We start from the raw sequence: 19,561 nt of genomic DNA, 5'->3' as shown, positions 1-19,561 counted from the left end.
CTCCTCCTCCTCCTCCTCCTCCTCCTTTCTATTCCTCTCCTTCCCCTCCTCCTCCTCTTCCTCCTTTTTCTTCTTCTGCCCCTTCCTCTTCTTAATGGTAAAAGTCATTTTTTCAAGTAATTAATTATGTATTTATTTACATCCCAAATGTTCCCCCTTCCAGTTTGCCTCACAGAGTTCTCCTTCCCTATCCTCCTATCATTTGTCTCTGAGAGGGTGCCTCACCAGTTCCCCCCCCCACACACACACACACACATACTCTGGGGCATCAAGTCTCTACAAGATTAGGTGCATCCTCTCCCACTGAGGCCAGGCAAAGCATTCGGGGCCTCTGACCAACCCATTGGTTGGTAGTTCAGTCTCTGGGAGCTCCCAGGGGTCCAGGTTAGTTGACACTGTTGGTCTTCCTGTGGGGTTGCCATCCCCATCAGCTCCTTCAGTCCTTCCCCTAACTCTGTCCCGGGGGGGGGGGGTCCCCAACCTCTGTCTAATGCTTGGCTATGAATATCTGCGTCTGTCTTAGTCAGCTGCTGGTAGAGACTCTCAGAGGAGGGCTATGCTAGGCTCCTGTCTGCAAGCACAACATAGCATCGGCAATAGTGTTAGGGATTGGTGTCTACCCATGTGATGGATCCCAAGTTGGGCCAGTCTTCAGAGACATGTTTATGGTGACCTTTGTTATGTCTCATCTAGAATAACAGCATCACTCTGAGGGTTTAGGGGTAGGTATAGGCAGTTCAAAATGTTTCATCTTTTATTCAAATAATGACAAGTTGATTCTAGATATAAATGAAAGACTTTGGAAAGTGTTGCTTGGACTATCCTAAAGTATATATGGAGATGCTAAAATAAAATAAAATATAAAATAACAAAACTAAACTAGACTATGTGCTACTGCAAAAACAGCACTCAGTCATGGGAAATGATACAAGCCTGGGCTAGGGTAGATTCTACTAGGCAGCAACTGTATGTGACTTGGGTAATAAAAGAGCAGAGAGATTTTTAGTTGTTAGTATGGTTCATTTAAATAGAAGCAAACAGTCCTCATGTCTCCCACCACATGTAGGCATATGGTGAAGTGTTTTATAGTGCTCATCCTTACAGATACGATAGAGGTAGGAAAGGGGCACTGACTTGCTGGGTTGTGCATACCTGGAGGTGTGGAGGCGGGCTGGAGAAGAGCAGTCAGCCTCCGAACCTTCTTGTCCCTAGACACCCGCTGCACACGTGCACTGAGGGGGACTGGCAGTTCACCGAGTCCTAGGAAGATGTCATGATCAAGTACTGATGTGCAGGATGGTGTCCTGCTTCTCTGTTCCCTTCTCACTATCTTTTCCTGCAGGTGGATGACGGGGGAGAGAGAGAGGACCTGCCTTCCAGTTTCACTCTTTATAGCATTTCCTCCTCATTGTGGCATGCAGCTAGTCAATGCCACTATGCTTGCTTTCCAAGGGCTCAGGGGGCCCAGTCTCAGGGATGGCTCTCTGCTTGTGGATTCTAGAGGGTTTCTTATGTGCTGCCAGATGTTCAGTCTCTCTGGGAGTCTGTCAGTTAGACAGTGGTGTTCAACCATCTGCCTTTAGGAGATGTCACCACAAAAACAGAAGAACTGACTCACAGAATCTGCCCACGTGTATGTTTGTCCAGAAAATAGTAGGCTTAAGTATTAGTCACAGAATGCAGTCTTTTTCTTGGAGCTGCCCTTGGGACCTTGAGTGAATGGCCCGAGGAGCTTCCCTTTGCAATTCTTAATGAAATTACAAGTTTAACTTGATGGTTGAACGTGTGTGGTCTCAGGGTTGTTCTTAAAGGGATTTGTGTTTATTGGGCACCTGTTGTCTCTGAACTGGATCAGATGTGCTGAGGGGAGCCTTTCTGTGTTATCCCTGGGAAAACTGTTTTGAGTTAGATCATCATAATTGTCAAAAGTTGCAGTAGGAAGGGCTATCAGTCCCTTCATCTGTGAAACTGTGATGTTTATGAATGATATCCATGCCACATTTATTTTCTTATTTATTTTCATTAATTTATTCTTGTTACATCCCCATCCCTCTTGCCTCCCAGTCCCACCCTCACAAGTCATTCCCTTATTAATCCCTCCCCTACTCCTCAGAGAACAGGAAGCGCCCCCCCCCTTGGGTACCCTTCTACCCTGGGACCTCAAGGCACAGCAGGACCAAGTTTATCTTCTCCCACTGAGGTCCAGCCAGTCACTCCAGCTAGGGAAAGGGACAGAGTCAGAGTCAGACCCACTCCAGTTGTTAGGGGACCCACATGGATACCAAGCCGCACATCTACTACAAATATATAGGGAGCCTAGGACCAGCCCTTGCATGTTCTTTGGTTGGTGGCTCAGTCTCTGAGTCCCCGCGGGCCCAGGTTAGTTGACACTGTAGGTCTTCTTGTGGTGTCCTTGACCTCTCTGGCTTACTCAATCCTATTTCCCACTCTTTCACAGGAATCCCTGAGTTCCAACAAATGTTTGACTGTGGGTCTCAGCATTTATTTTTTCCTCCATTGGATAAAACCTTTCCAGAGAGAGTTACACTAAGTTCCTGTCTGGAAGCACACACCACATTATCATTAATAATGTCAGGGGTTGACTCTCTCCCATGGGATTGGTCTCAGATTGCACCAATCATTGGTTTACCTTTCTCTTAATCTCTGCTCCACCTTTATCCCTGTACATCTTGTAGGCAGGATAAAGTTAGGGTCTAAGGTTTTGTGGGTGGGTTGATGTTCCCTTCCCTCCACTGGAAGTCCCACCTGGCTACAGGAGGGAGCTACTTCTGTTTCTGTATCCCCAGTTACCAGGGGTCTCAGTTAGGGTCACTCCCATAGACTCCAGAGAATCCCCCTTCTCTCAGGTCTCTAGATAGTCCCAGGGGAGAGGTATCCCACACTGATTTCTGTTCTCTCTCCCACCACTTCTTCCCATACCTGATCCCCATCCCCTTTCCCCTCCTCAACCCTCTCCCACCTTCCACCTCCATCCACCTCCTCTGTCTATTTTATTTCCCCTTCTGAGTGAGATTCACACATCCTCCCATGGACCCTCCTTATTACTTAGTTACTTTGGGTCTGTGGATTGTAACAAACTTATCCTGTACTTTATGGCTAATATTCACGTATAAGTGAGTATATACCATGCTTGTCTTTCTGTGTCTGAGTTACTTCAGTCAGGATGATATTTTCTCGTTCCATCCATTTTCCTACAAATTTCATGATGTCTTTGTTTTTAGTAGCTGAGTAGTATTCCGTTGTGTAGATGTACTACATTTTATTTATCAGTTGAGCATCTAGGTTGTTTCCAGTTTCTGGGTATTGTGAATAAAACTGTCATGAATATAGTTGAGCAAGTATCCTTGTGAAATAGTGGGGTATCTTTTGAGTATATGTCAAGGAGTTGTATAGTTGGTATGTAGTATATAAATATACATATATGTTTGTGTGTGTGTTTGTGTGTACATGCATGTGCACACACACTGGCATATAGTATGTACATATGTGTATATTTTATATATGTGTGTTTATATATATGATATAACATATATTATACATAACATACATATTATATATAATATATAACATTTTTAAGTGCTTTTCAGCCATTAGAGATTTCTCTGTTGAAAATTTTCTCTTTAGTTCTATATCCTATATGTTAATTGTGTTATTGATTGTTGGTGTCTAATTTCTTGAGGTTTTTTAATATACTTTGGATATTAGTAGGGTTAGCAAAGATTCTTTCCCAATCTGTAGGCTGCTGTTTTATCCTATCAGTGGTATCCTTAGCCTTGAAGAAGCTTTGCAGTTTCATGAGGTCCCATTTATTAATTGTTGATCTTAGTGCCTGAGCTATTGGTGTTCTGTTCAGGAATCTGTTTCCTGTGCCAATATATTCCCTATTTTCTCTTCTGTTGTTTCCAGTTTTATGTTGACCTTTGATCCACTTAAACTTGAGTTTTGTGCAGGCTGATGAATATGGGTCTATTTGCATTCTTCTACATGTAGACATCCAGTTAGACCAGCACCATTAGATGCTTCGTTTTTTCTATTATTTGGTTTTGGCTTCTTTCTCAAAAAATCAAATGTCTATAAGTGTATGGGCTTGTTTCTTGGTCTTCAATTCAATCCCATTGATCAACCTGTTTCTACGTCAACACTATGCAGCTTTTATCACTATTGCTCTGAAGTGAAGCTTGAGGTCGGGGGTTGTGATTACCCTAGAAGTTCTTTTACTGTACTCAGTTTTTTACCGTACTCATTGTTTTTGCTAGCCTGGGCTTTTTTTTTATTTTTTTGGTTTCCATATGAAGCTGAGAATTGCTCTTTCAAGGTCTGTAAAAAAATTGTGTTGGAATGTTGATGTGAATTACATTGAGTCTGTAGATTGCTTTTTGTGAGATGCCCATTTTCACTATGTTAAACCTACCAATCCATGAGTATGGGAGATAATTTCAGCTTCTGATGTCTTCCTCAATTTCTTTCTTCAGAGATTTCAAGTTCTTGTCATACCGGTCCTTTTCTTGACCAAGATATTTTATATTATATGTGGCTGTTGCAAAGGGTGTTATTTCCCTAATTTCTTTCTCAGCCCATTTATCATTTGTATAAAGGAGGGCTAGTGATTTTCTTTGAGTTTATTTTATATGGAGCCACTTTGTTGAAGATGTTTATCATGTATAGGATGTCTCTGGTAGAAATTTTGGGGTCTCATGTATATTATCATATTATCCAGGAATAACAATACTTCCTCTTCTTTCTTTCCAGTTTGTTTCCCCTTGATCTCCTTTAGTTGTCCTACTGTTCTAGCTAGAATTTCATGTACTATGTTGAATAGATATGTAGAGAGTGGGCAGCCTTGTCTTGTCCTTGATTTTAGTGGAATTGCCTTAAGTTTCTCTCCACTCAATTTGATGTTACCATGCCACAATTACTTTTTGTTCTTTACACAAGCAAATTCATTGCATTTGTAGACAATACACAAATGGATTTTTCACTCAGTTCTTCATAGATAATTATGATGCTAGTGGTAGTGGTGGTTGTGCGACTGATGTAGGGTTACACCTTCTGTGATGGCATTGTCTACATTCTCATACTGCCTGTCTGCAGCAATGAAAGCCTCAAGAGTCATCCACTAATCTGTATCTACAAGGAAATACACCATGATAAAGGAGTGGGATGAGAGACTGCAAGGGCTCATGGTCCTATTGTCGGCACAGCTCTGTTCTGCATCCTGATAGTGCCTTATGACATGATAGGCAAATGATTTCACTAGGAGCATTGATGGGGAGACCGGGTCCTAGTAAAGAGGGGAATCTCTGGCTAATAAAGTAGCACAGAGAGCCATGTCCCCACTTCAGTTCCCCATCCCTGAGAGGGGCCTAGCAAGGGACTGCTGGCCCTGGTTGTGTGCTTTGCCATCTTGCAGTCATACAGGCACACACAATGTGCTTGAAAACTACAGCTGGAATGAAGGCCTGTCATTTTGTTTCAGGGTCCCCAGGGCCATCCAGTGACCAGAGCAGTAGGGCCTCATCGCCTCTCTTTGACAGTGGCCTGCACCTGAATGGACACTGCAGCCACACAGTAAGTACGTGCAATCCCCCAACCACAACCTCATAACTTGGAAACCCCAATCCCAAGGGCCCTGGGTTGAGGGGAAAACTGTCCATGATCCAACAGAGGCACCTGCAGATGTTTAGGGAAGAACAATGACGACAGGCATTTACTCCCCATGTGGGGTCTTCATCATTATACCCACTAAGGCACCATAAACCAGTAGTTCATATTCACATGGAGAGCAAACGTTATTCTTCATTTTGAGGTAGAATTCGAAGTAGCCTCTGGGTTTCAGGTGACCTTAACAGCAGGGTCTCATGTTTGTTCATATAATTACAAGGTGTCAAAAGTCCTCACTTCGACGGTTTAAATAGCTTTCGGTAATTTAAAATTTGGCTTCTGTAGCTAACAAAGAATAAGCAGCATACACACATGTTCTATACCCCAGTCTTGGGCCCAGAGATGAACGGCATCCTAATTTTCAAAGCCATCACTTGTCTTTAAATCTTAGTTTTGAGTCAGGCACAAAGCCAGGCCTACCTCAATAGTCTGTCTTACCTACTCGGGAGAGGAGGCAGAGACAGAATAAATCAATTGAGCTCAGGAGTTTGAAGCCAGTCTGGGTAACCTATTGTTAGTTGAGGCAAGTCAGCAAAGAGAAGCAGAAAGTGGCTCTAGTGGCTGTTGTTCTGAGCTGCCTTAGACACAGGGTCACTGATGAACCAGAACAAGGGACCTGAGGTTGACATCTTAGTCTTGCCTCTTGCAAGATGTACCTGAAGGCAGAGAAGACACCCAGCTAGGAACACACTCTCTGTATGGGACGACAGGGTTGGCTACCATTTTGGAGACCTTGGATCACATAGGCAGGGGAGGACAAGTGAACTATGGCTGACACAGTGTGACTGTCACATTCAACAGGACAATAAAACTGGAAAGTGAATAATTACTGATGTAACATTTACCATAACAGAGCGACTAAGGAAGCTGAGAGAAAAATGATGAGATTGACAAAGCAACGGCACGCCCCTTTCCCGGAGTGAAGCAGGGAACCTCTGTTTTCAAAATAGGAAGTATGTAAGCTCTGCTAGGAATAGTGCTTAAAGGGGGATGTAGTGCTTCAGTCACAATAACCCATCATCTCCGACATCAGGTAGTAGTTACCTTCAATTACATACTGACAGCAGTCTTCATTACCTGGTTATTAAAACGTATTTCCTTCAGAAAACCTTTCCTCCTAAGCTGGGGAAGCCAGGGCAGACTTTTAAGTCTGGCTTATCCTCATATCTCACTTTTATACCTCCGATTCCCGAAAAACTATTTGTTTAATTCTTTTTTTGGTTTTCAAGAGTTTGAAGTTCAGGGGTCCACATTGTATTTGGAGTGAGCTCTAACCTGAAATATTATTACACCTTATCCATATTTGCTTGCAGGGGGAAATAAGGCACATAATTTCCTCAGAGTATATTAGAATCTGATTTTGTTTTATTTTTTTTAAACAAATGCAGATGGTGTATATCTTCTTCCCCATAAAATAGGACCTATTTATACAAGCCATATAAAAATTATATTCTAAGCCATTTTATTACTCTTGTTTTCACTGAGACAAAATACCTCAGAGAAATAGCTCCAAAAAGAGAAAGTTTATTTCACTTTCAGTTTCAAGGGATTTCAGCCAACCATGATGAGAAGGCATGGGAGAGTATGTAACAGAGCATGTGGTACAGGCTTGTTACTCTACGCCAGACCATAACAGACCAGGAAGCAGGAAGTGTGGGGTGAGCCTGGGGTACAACCTTCAAATATGCACTCAGTTACCCTCTTACCCAGAAAGACCCAACCTCCTAAGGATCCAGATCCTTCATAATATCCCACAGGCTAGAGACGCAGCATTCAAAGCAGGGGCCTATAGGAGTCATTCCACATTCAACCTACAGCATCAATTCACATTTAAAAATCATTGTGATTTTTATTTAAGGCCCACATTTTAATAAGGTAAGCATAACTTTCCAAGATCTGGGCTGTTTGAAGGAGGAGTAGAGTGTGGATGTCCAGATAAGTCTGCTGAGAAGAAGGTCCACTCTGGCTGCCCCTTCACACTCATTCTCTGCATTCCGAGTATCCTCCAGGCATGAGAGGTGGGGGAGCATCCTTTGACTGGCTGTTTTCTCATCTCTGTGTGAATACGTGGATGCAATTGTGTATGAATTGATTCCAGCTTCTCCAGCTGTTAAAATCACTTTCATCAATACAACCTTCCGGCTTGCTTCTTGTTCTGGATGGTTTTCCCCCAGATAATACCAGGGTGGTTAGGAATAGAGGCGGGGGAGAGGATAGTTACCCGACATGGTAATTCTGAATGAAATTGCATTTCCTGACACAAAGTACCCTAGCCTAGCTGTGCTCTGTCCAGTTTTGCCTCCCCAGAAGCTCTCTGTTCACGGGAATGCTGGGAGGAACTGCTTGACTTACCTCCCATACACCGTCCCTTCTACACAGGACCAGAGGAGGAGCAGGATTCCTGTCCTGGAGAATTGTGCTTTGCTGCCTTTCTTGCAGGAGAGGTGGCCGGAAGCACTGTTTATGAACTCAGCAGCTTGCTGTTCCTCGGGACAGCAGGGGGGTCTGCACACCGTCCTTTGGCAAAGTTGCCATGGTACTAGTGGGCAGCTTCTGCGCCAAGCGATTTTCCGGGCTGGCCCGTGTAAAGTAACACTTCATGGAGGCTGGGAGCCGTGCCCATCTGAGAGACCTGTAGTATGAGGGGGCTGCTCGGGGCTGATTCAGAATCCCAAGTGGTAAGGAGTCATCCCACAAGGACCCCACAGAGAATGGAGTGTGAAGTTTGGGGTCCAGATCCTAGAAATAGCATGAGAGTAATGGGAGAGTAAGGGCCTTAGTGGGAAAATAGTATTGACTTTCACATGGTATCTGCAGGGGCCCCCAGACTCTCTACCATCTCTCATGGCTCAGTCGCCTGCCTAGGTATGTTGGTTTTCTTGTTGCTATCACGTAGTACCTGAAGCTAACAAGCCAAGAAAAAAAAAAAAACAGGTGTGTCTTAGCTCACTGCTTCAGAGGTTTCAGTCTCCATCAAAGCAGGAAGCTTGTGCTAGAACTAAACAATGAGCATCATGCTAGCAGGATGCACAGAGAGAACACCTGAGTTCATTGGCTTTCTCCTTTCACCCTGTTACGCCATCTCTGCCCTGCCTATTGGTTGGAACAGCTCACATTTAGGACCTATCACTCCCCACATACACTTTATGTACCTCTCACAGGGAAACACACACTCACAGATACAGAAACAGAGAGACAGAGAGAATGAGAAACATAAAGAAACACAATCAGAGACATACAGACAGGCAGACAGACATACAAACAACACACACACACACCACAACAGCGGAGCCAACCATAAACCATAAACTCTGAAACAGTCAAAATAAACTATTCCTCCTATTTCCTTTGTATTTTATCACAGCAACAAAAAAAAAAGAAAAAAAAAGAAAGAAAAGAAAGGAAAAAGAAAAATAAAACTAACACAGCTCTTGGCTGTGGGAAAGAAATACCTCAGAGGGCATGAACGCAGGATCCTGTGCCTTTATTAAGATCTGGACTTTTCAGTTACTCTTATTTTGTTTTTCTGCAACCAAAGCTGCAGACACAGGTGTGGGGAAGCAGAGTCAAAGGGTGTAGGCAGAGCTGGGTATCCAAGGAGCCAGGCATGCAAAGGGCCAGATGTTCAAAGGACCAGTGTTAATGGAGTCAAGTATAACAGGGCAGATGTGTATAGCGTTAGGTGTGCACAAGGCTTCATGTCCATGGCACAAAGTGTGCACAGAGCTAGGATGGGCAGGGCAGGAGTCCTGGCAATTATCTCTTCTATGTCCGTAAATGTTTTGTTTTTCAAATTTAGTGGAGTATGATTGCCACATGCTTTATTTATTTTATCTTTTTATCGCCTGTTATTCTCTCTTTGTTAGGAGTTATAGTCTAGACAAGTTGAAGTAGATAAAGCTAGAGTAGACTATGCACAGGTGACATAAGAGTGGGACACAGGCTGCTGACAAAGCACTAGGCGTCTCCTTCGTCTGCTTGCTGGCGGTTTCCCAGCCAGACCTGAGACATTGTCACCTGTCATCTTGCACAGATGTAAGGCATAGCAGCAGCTGGGATTTCTCACTGAAATCTTTTCTTAATACTTCTCAGGCACTTGACAGTCCCCTCTAAGAACAGAGAGGGCCGAGTCCCCGTGAGAAAGGACTGACTACCTGTGCACATGCAGAGGGTCTCACAGCTTCCCCTGTCAACCAGGGCCTTGCTGGGGTCGTCATTTTTCTCTCTGCTGGGGTCAAATGTTGCTCTCTTTTTTTTTTTTTGTAATCATGCTTGTGTAGTTTTGTTTTCTAAAATCACATTGCCAACAGCCCACAGCCCCAGCAGGGTTTGTAAGGATAGAAATTGCAAGCTGAGACCCACAGGCAGGTTTTTGTCTGCTGTGCAGCCATCATTATTTTTCGATTGAACGTGAAGTGTCCACACAGCTAGAGACAGACTCTTATCTTTAGGGTTAGTGATTATTTATTGATCAAAACATTCTTTAAAAACTGAAATCGTTCTATGGTTATCTACAAACAACATCGAGACACGGTAGCACTCCTTAACGAGCTTCATGCAAGAAATACGCACACCACATCAAAGGCTGTGTGGGGCACTTTGTGTTCAAACTGACACCTTGCATGTACTCTGCATTGTCATGTTGAGGGAGTAAAGAATTTTTTAAAAGATTGCATATTATGTCAAAATAGCCACAAACCATACCTTTAGCAAGCAAGTCCTTAGTCATTTTGTCTACTGCTTTTAAATTGTGATTTTGTGGAAATAAACATTATGAAAGAAAGAAAAAAAGGAAGAAAGGAAGGAAGGAAGGAAGGAAGGAAGAAAGAAAGAAAGAAAGAAAGAAAGAAAGAAAGAAAGAAAGAAAGAAAGAAAGAAAGAAAGAAAGAAAGNAAGNAAGGAAGGAAGGAAGGAAGGAAGGAAGGAAAAAGAAAAGAAAGCAAGGAGCTTCACTTGTGAGTGCTGGGTATTTTTTTTTACTAGTATCTGCATGTGGCAGGAAATCACAAACTGTGCTCAGGTGAAGTAAAGACGGGACATGGCTTGTTGGCAAGGTACTAGATATTACCTGGCTCTGTTTGCTTGTAGCTTTGCCAGCCAGACCTCAGGCGATATCACTTGATGCTCATTTCCAAGGTGAAATTGTTTTAAACATTGTTAAGCATTGCATTCTCCTCTAATGAATAGGATGTTAAAATTTGTTTGCAAAATTATGTTGATGCTAGACAAAAGGATGCTTGTGCAGTTCACAAACGCAGGAAGATGGAGACAACTTCTGTCTTGTAACAGAGCAAGGTACAAAAGGTGTGGAGGAGCCACTCAGAGTAACGCCTGAACCAAGACATCACTCCACAGTATGGGACTAAGCTGCAGAGGTCAAGGTCACATGGATATTTACAGCAGAGTCCAGGGTCACATTCCATATAAATAAACTGCATGTCATTAGAATTGGCCTGAGGGCTTGTTTTTGAAAATTTGCCTACATGATTTATATGCACAGTGAGGTTTTCAAGTCAATGTGCTCCATGTTGTCAGACATAGACAGGGAAATCTAAATGGCCACCCAGGCTTCTTGTGTGGCACAATTCTCAGACTAGGAGATTCCAAATGACAGGAGGCAGCAGCTTAAAAAGCATTAATCTGGCTAAGGAAAGACATTTGCTTTCAAGCCACAGGAACCAGGTGGTTAAAGATTGTCAGCTCTGACAGCAAGGCAAGGTGACAGGAAAGCACCCCCTCTAGGGGGTCTGTGTTGGGACAATGGAAAGGGAACAATGTACTATTCTGCTGACTTCAAAAGGCCAAGGGACAGGTGCAGATTTCTGATTTAGCTGGACTGTGTGACAAAGCAGAAATAACCTGACAGGGTGACAAGAGAGAGTCAGGAAATCCCGGCTTTCCATTATCTAGCTGAATCCTCAGAAACAAGTATCCAAGGGAGAAGGCTGCTTAGGGCAAAGATAGGCTAGGGAGTCAAGGGGTTAGAGACAAACATAGATGACTGCTGTCAAGTTGGATAACTTTGAGGTTTCCCTGTGCTTGGAGCAGAGGCACAGTTGGCTCTCTGGACATCCAGCTGTGTATCCAGAGAGGTGATACCGTAGACTTATCACAATTGTGGAATGCTTCAGGAGTCCCCATGCTGTTACAGCTTCTGATACGATGTTTGGATGGCAGCATTCACCCTCCCTGGTAGATAAATGTGTCTCAACTGCTTATAGAAGCCACTGCCTCGGGCTGAAGAACGTACCATTGCCAACAAGGAGGCAGGTTCAGTCAGCCTGATGCAATTCGACCTAAGACTTGTCGGGCTCTGGACGAAAGAATCATAAATATCAACAAAGTTTTCAGTCTTCCGGATTGCTGGGGTGAGAAGGAAGTCTAAAATGTTTTAGTTAATAATCCATGTGAGCTAAGGGGAAAAGCACATTTCTAACAGTTACTATTCTTGTTAGCATAGTCTTCTTTTCACACACACACACACACACACACACACACACACACACAAATAAGTAAAACCCATTTCCTATTTCCTGAATAATTATCGGAGCATAGTGCTGGTTGGGGATACAAAACAGGAAGCCTGGCAGGGCTCCTCTGCTATGTGACCCTTTTGGATACAATGCAAGGAGTTAAATCTAATTGTCCCGTCATAATTATTGTAGCACAGCTGCTGTGCCCTGGATTTGTAGATTTGCACCTCATTCTGGCCGTTGCTTCCTTAATAAAGTGTTTTATTTCATTAAGTAATTTTCATATTTGGGAGGGCTGGAGGTAGACATCTGTCGGGTTAGTATGGTTGGTCTCAGAGGTTAGTCAGAGTCTGTTCTTCTAGAGGGTACCCACTCTGTTGATGTCTCTCCACACCAGGCCCCTCAGTTTTGGGGGGCTTCCTTGATGTCTGTTAGCAGTGCCCAAGGGAGAGCTACCAGAAAAGTTAGTGCCATTTCACAGTCAATGACGGCCCCCGCCCCGCCCCCATGACCAAGTCCTATCTCGCATGGGAAAGAACACACATGTGTGCGCAGCCAGGTAATTAGACTTTTTCCACGAGCTCACAGCCTGCCCTCCTGTGGGCAGAGCACCTGGCTACTCTCCACTTCCACAAAGATGTATCTTGTTGGCCTCAAGCCCACCAGGCAAGCGGACCAACTAACTTCCCCCAAACCAGACCTGTGCAGTAAGGCTCCTCACTCAGACTCCTAGGCAGCTCTTCCCCTGAACACCTGATACCAGAGGAGAAGCCACAGAATATGGGCCAGGTTGACCACAATGAACACACTCTCTCAAGAAGGGACAAGGGAGAGTGTTTCCCACTCCACAGTGACTCTAAAATGGGCAGGCATAAATGACCAGGCACTGGATTAGAATGTTTGTTTCCTCATCCTTGAGAGTTCTGCTCTATGCATATCACTCAGATCTGTCCATGGCCACCTTTCTTTCTCATCAGAAATGCCTTGTATTTACAGCTAGTGTGCCAGCTTCCCTCCCTCTCTAGATCTGGGGACTTGATTATTTTTGTTGTTTATTCTCTTTCATACCAGGTCCACGATTCTCTTAAAACTTGTATTATAAGTGTTGCATTTTATAAAAAGATAAGGAGAGAAGGAATGTGTTTGTAGATGCGTAGTCAGGTGTGGGGGGAGGTGGTGTTTTTGTGGGACCATGCTGAAGCATTCCTTCCCCCTGAGGGACCAGCCAAAAGAAGGTCTAGTATAGAATAGAGTTTATTTGGGGCATGGCAGAGGGAGTTGAGAGGGTAGTAGAGACAGAGAAAGGGGGGAGAGAGAGAGAGAGAGAGAGAGAGAGAGAGAGAGAGAGAGAGAGAAAAGAAGGAGGAGGAGGAGGAGGAGGAGAGGCGAGGCGGAGGAGGAGCAGGAGAGGTGGAGGAGGAGGAGGAGTGAGTCATGAGCACATGGAGAGAGAGGTGGAAGGGAATGGGCAGAGAGGGGAACAGGAGCAAGGAGTCAGATCAAGAGAGCAAGAGAGAGAGAGAGAAGGGGCAAGCAGCCCCCTTTATACTGAGTCAGGCACACCTGGTCGTTGCCAGGTAACTGAAGTGAAGCCTAGACAAAATGCTAACAATAAGGACATATTTATGAGTCAACTTTTTCCTTTAGATAAAGTTCTGCCACAGTTCCCTTCAAAGGTACCTATTGTCTGAGGCTGAAAGCCACGTCCTTGAGTACTACAAAGCCTGAAAATTAAGTGAGAAGAGCTATAGTGACTCCCTTAGGGACTGTGTCTTCTCAAGTCAAAAAAAGAAAAAAAAAAAGAGGAATACCTTCACATCTTTCTGAATGTATAGCAAAGACACTGGAGACCTACCATGCCCGATGATAGCCTGGAAATAAGTCTCATGTAACTGGGATTCATCTGCCATCGGTAGAAGCAGTTTCATTCTGGCCCACATTGCAGGGTCTCTGACATTCATTGGCGCAGCCTGTTCTGACTGAGTTCCTCCTAAGGTTTAATGGTTCTAAGTAAGGAAGATCTGTCATGGCTATGAGATCCTCCTCCAAATGCAATTTTCTTTGCCCTCTCCTTTAGCTTTCTTCACTTTAAAAAAAAAAATGTTGTTTGAAACATATTTTTTAAAAAGCTTTTATGTTCAAGCATGGGTGATGCTTTCTCTCGGAATCCCTGAGAAGTTATCTTGAATGTTTTCATCAGTGGAAGTGGGCTGAGCTGAGCTTAGTTGGAGGGATGCCTCAGTGGCCTGAAAGCCTCTCCGGAGGACAGTGTGGTAACGGTGTGGTCCTGTGATGACTAACTCTCGGTTATTTTGCACAGGCTCCATCATCACCTTCCTCACCCATAGCTAATGAACCAAAGTATGAGAAGCGTTGGCTTGACACCTTGTCAGTCCCTCTGTCCATGGCTCGGATCTCCAGATACAAAGCTGGAACAGAAAAGCTCAGGTATGTATTCAACACCGGCGGAAGTGAGAAAAACTAATGAACCTGGCATTGTGGGAGTCTGGCAAACCCCATGCTATACCAATTCTATCTGCTGCCTCAGTGTCTAATGACACTGTTGGCAGGCACAGGCATTGTCTCTGTGGGGCAGCATTTGAGGACGTGTTGAAGGCCAAGAGGAAGGCGGCACAGAAGGAGTTGGGATGACTGATTTTGTTTTAAATGGGAACTGTTCTCCCTTCTAGCAAGAGCAATTGTCAGTGATCAAGAAATAGTCCAAGAAGAAGAAATCCTGTCTTCCACTTTAAATGTCAACAGAATAGGTTCAATTATAAAAGATTGTATGCTTTTCTAAATTACGAATAGATATTGAAAAGCCATTTAAGTTCAGTGATCTTCATTTCTCTTTTGCATTAATAAAGTGAGAAAGTTAGGCCAGCTCCCATGTTCAGTAAATGCTAGTAGTACTTTAGAAGCCCTGTTAATTTTGGAGTTTCAAGATGCATCTATGAAGGCTCACACATCCTTCTTCCGGGAGGCCAGGGCTCCCTGCTTGAGTCTGCAGACAAGCCAGACACAGGGAACAGTGCCCAGCTTAATTTAGCAAAGGCACAGCATAAACATCTTGTTGTAAACTGAGCTTTGTCTGTCAGAAGATAGGTGTGTGTGTGTGGTTTCAATGTTTGTTACGTGGTAGGAGTATGGTGTGTATGCGGAGTTGCCCTGTGTGTTTGGTGGTGTGAACACGTGTGTGTTTGTGGGCTTCTTTTCTATTGATACCTAGCAACCTGTGTATTCATGGAGCTCAGTGTGATATTTAAACACACACAATGCAACGTGTGGTGATCAAATTAGCATAATTACCTCAAGGCTTTTTTTGTTGGTGGTGGAGAGATGGCTTTGTGGTTAAGAACCTACACTGCTCTTGCAGAGCACTTAAGTCTGGTTCTGAGCACGCACACTGAAGTGGTAATTTATACCCACTTGTGACTCCAGCTCCACACAGCTCCAGACAAGCTAGCACTGGCTTCTGGCTTCCATAGGCAACTGTGCACATGCCCTACAGACTCCCGACATGCAAATGCACAATTTAAAATAAAAATATATTTTTTTATTTGCTGAATAAAAATGGGAGCAAATGGGCATAGGTACCACCAGAGGACAAAAGGGGGCGCCAGATTGCCAGGAACAGGGATTACAGGTGGTTGCTAGCACTTAAGGGCTCTTTATCGTGTAGACATTTGGTAATGATAATTTTCCAAATCCATGGAAACTCAATGTAACTGCATCCAGTTCTGCCTTCTTTACTTTCCTTCACAAATATTTTATAGATTTAAGTAAGTAGGTTCTGATCTTCTTTAAGTTTACTATTTTATTACAGGGATTGTTTCTTTTAATTTCTTTCTATGTGGTTTGTTCCTGGTATTCAGAAACACTGGTGATTTATGTATGTTGATTCTATATCTTCTGGCTGTAATGAGTCCCTGTGTCACTTTGAATGGCTTTCTTTCTATGTGGATTGTTCCTAGTATTCAGAAACACTGGTGATTTATGTATGTTGATTCTATATCTTCTGGCTGTAATGAGTCCCTGTGTCACTTTGAATGGCTTGTGTGTATGTGTGTGTGCCCATGTGTGAAGTCTTTGTGGTGTTTTCTGTGTACAGCATCAAGAATCAGCAGGGCGTATTACATTTCTTCCTTTCCTGTATGTCTGTGTATGTAGGTTTCCCTTTTTTCTTGCCGTCTTGCTGTTTAGCACTTCCAATACTGTGCAGAAAACCAGCAGTGAGAATGGACATTCTTTTCTTGTTCCCAATCATAAAGGAAATTTTCATCATTTCATCACTGAGTATGATATGTGCTGTGGATTTTTTTTAAAAAAAACACTCATTGGTTTTGTTGACCAGTTTTTTGAGAATTTGTTTTTATTCTGCTGAATTTTGTCAAGTATTTCTTCTATCTCCATTGAAATGGTCATGCATTTGTACCGTTCATTCTTTTAGCCTAGTATGTCGTGTTTATTATGTGTGCTTAACCATCCTTTCATCTCAAGGGCAAATTCGAGTTGGCTTCATAAACAGTCATTTGCTATTGTGTTGAATTTGTTTGTTAATGTGCATGTATTCCTCATAGCTCAGAGTAGGATCCTTGTAGTGTCTTTGTCTGGCTTTGGGGTCAGACAAGTGGTAGCAATCGTCTTGATTCTTTGGAAGAGTTTAAGAAGTGTTGGTGGGTTTTGTTGTTACTGTTGGTTGATGGTTGGTTGGTTTTGTTTTGTTCTTGCAATGTTTTGTAGAACTCAGTACTGCCACCTGGTCCTCATCTTTGGTGAAAACACAAACTTTTATTTATTTATTTATTTATTTATTTATTTATTCATTCTTTCTTTCTTTCTTTCTTTCCTGTTTCTTCTCTTAATCCACCATCCTTAAAGGTTCACTAAGCATTTCTATATTAGTCACTATGGTTCACTCTTTGGTCATTTGTGTGTTTCCAGAAACTTATCTTCTAGATTATCTAAACATTCTAGATTATCTAGATAGTTGATATAAATGGTCCCCAGGTGCTGCATATGATCCTTTCTGTTCCTACAGATCATTTGCAATATCTTCTTGCTCATTTCTGATTTGCAACTTCTCTTTTTGTAAATCTCTCAAACTTTTCATCAACTTTATCTTTCAAAAAAGCCAGCTTCTAGTCTTATTATGTTTTCAGTTATCTTTCCTTTATGTCTTGTCTGTTTTTCATTGTTTTTGTTTGTTTGGGGGAAAAACGCAGATACACTCATGTGCAACACACACACACACATGTTAGTTTTATTTTCTCTTCTATGTAAACTGAAACAGACTTTTTTGCACAAGGAATTGCAGGGAGAATGATTCCCCCTCCTCAGCATTGTGCAGGCACACATGTACACATTTTGCTGCTATAGATCTTGAATATATTATCTGTGGTGTGTGCGTGCATGTGTGGGTGTGTTTGTGTGTGTGTGTTATAAAGGGACTTTATTAGTTGGCTTACACTCTTAGAACAAGGTAGTCCAGTGCTTTTCTGCACATAGAAAGATATACGACCTGGTAGATGTTCAGTCCATGAAAGTAGAGGCCTCAAGAACTCCCACCCAGCATCAAAGTCGGGGAGTTCCCTGAAGAGTCATGAACTTTAACTTACATTGATAGAAGGAAGAAGCAGGAGTGTGATGTCACTGGAGGATGGTGGCAGCAGTGCTAAACACACCATGTGGGAAGACATCAGGCAGGTGTGCAGCGCTGCTTTTCTCTCAGACCTCTTTTTATCTGAGCCACGTACTAGCAGGTGCATTCAACCCTGGGGCAAAGCTGGTGAGTGTTCACGCTCCTACATTTTTTGTGCATTATTTAACATTTTCTTCATAACAGATTGAGGAATCCCTTTAGCACTCCTGTGATTGTCATGGTGATAAAATCTTTCAGCCTTTAGTCTAAAGGACAACCTTGCAGGCATTGTATTCTCACTTGGCATTTCTGTTCCTTCTAACACTGTCAATGCAGTAGCCCAACCCCCTCCTGACACTCGTGGTTTCTCCTGAGAATTTGACCCAGAATCTGAGGGCTGACCCCTTATCTATGATACTTTTGTTCTCCTTTGCTGCTTCAGAGCTCTCCCTTTTGAGAATTTGATTAATATGGCTGGCTGTGCCATTTTGAATTGATTACTTTAGGGGTATGTTAGGATTTCTGGATCTGGATTTCTGATTGTCTCCCAAGATTCAGGATGTTTCCAGTCAGTGCTTTTACCTGTCACTTCGTTTCTTTCTTACACATGGAACTCTCATCCGTGTGTATCTGAAGGTGTCCCTTCAATCCATCACGATTTCTTTACTCTTTGTTTCACTTTCCTTCTTTTCCCTCTAGTTGTCTGATTAAAAATAACTTGCACTTTTCCTCACTAACTTTGTCTTTTGCACAATTAAGTCAGCTGTTTAAACTGCATCTGCAGTGTGAGCCACAGTTGGTGGTCATCAGAGTTCTAAAGAACAAGCATCCTATTTTACCCTGGGTATCCGGGCTATCCCAGAACCGTGTGTTCTATTGGGGCTGGTGATAGAGATTTCATACGGCAAACCTGGAACTGGATTCCTCGAATAGAATGTCTTCTTCTAAGTTTCTAGGTGGTACTGATGAAATGCTAGAGATATTCCTGGATAGTCCACGGTGCTCCGGTCTGTGGCTGAAAGGAGCCTGCTGTAGGGCCTGGAGCCTAGGTGTAGAGCCATCTCAAGATCCTGCAGAGCACCGTGTGAAACATTTCCATCCAGTCTTGTGAAGGCAAGCCTTTCTCAGTACATTAGCAAGAACTGGAATTGAAATCCAAGTCTGAGAATCACAGAGGGTTTACTGTAGGATGGTGGCAGACAAGCCTGACCTAGAGAATTCACAAGTATCTCCCTATGGAACTTTGGCTAGATATAGATATTCCCAGGCTGGAATATAGATGGGAGGTGTTTCCTGAGCTCCTGACTGGTCAAGATCTACTAGGAACGGAGACCGGCAAGGCCTGCCCAGTGTCAGAAGTTGGTGGGTTGCTTTGTTCCTGGGTCATAACCCAAGGAGTTTGATGAACATTTGGGGACCATTTAGCATCTGCTATGACAAGGTCATGGTACAGTTGGCCATGTCTTCTTCTAGGTCCATGTGTTTGTAGGACAGAGCTGGACCCACAGTTGAGAGACTGCACTGAATTATAGGGAAACTCTCAGATGGATCAGACCTTCTTCAGTGGCCCTGATATTAGCCTCTTCCCTTGCTGGATGGTTTCAGAAACAGGCTCTGAGCCAGACGTGGTTGTGACCAAGCCCTTTAGGTTTTTTTTTTTTTTTTTTTTTTTTACTTTAAATCATACCACACAAACAAAAATTAATTGTTCAGTAAGAATTTGAGGGCAGGATATGTTGACATGAAACTAACTCCTAACATCAAT

General features: G+C 43.2%; 1 protein-coding gene across 8 annotated transcripts in view; it reads left to right on the top strand.

Annotated features, from left to right (window-relative positions):
* The window catches only part of Sntg2 (syntrophin gamma 2), a 201,540-nt gene that overhangs the window by 105,695 nt on the left and 76,284 nt on the right, over positions 1-19,561 (top strand). For 6 of the 8 annotated variants that reach the window (XM_021202074.1, XM_029540556.1, XM_029540554.1 and 3 more), the window contains 2 exons: positions 5,498-5,589; positions 14,476-14,603. In XM_021202074.1, the coding sequence (XP_021057733.1) occupies positions 5,498-5,589; positions 14,476-14,603 (220 nt within the window). Of the gene's footprint in view, positions 1-5,497; positions 5,590-6,555; positions 6,636-8,499; positions 8,548-14,475; positions 14,604-19,561 lie in introns of those variants that run through there. The other 2 variants (XM_029540557.1, XM_029540558.1) reach the window with 2 other exon arrangements.

This window comes from Mus pahari, chromosome 7 (genome assembly GCF_900095145.1).
Source record: "Mus pahari chromosome 7, PAHARI_EIJ_v1.1, whole genome shotgun sequence".
NCBI classification, from domain to species: Eukaryota; Metazoa; Chordata; class Mammalia; order Rodentia; family Muridae; genus Mus; species Mus pahari.
This window is presented reverse-complemented; position numbering and strand designations above follow the sequence as displayed.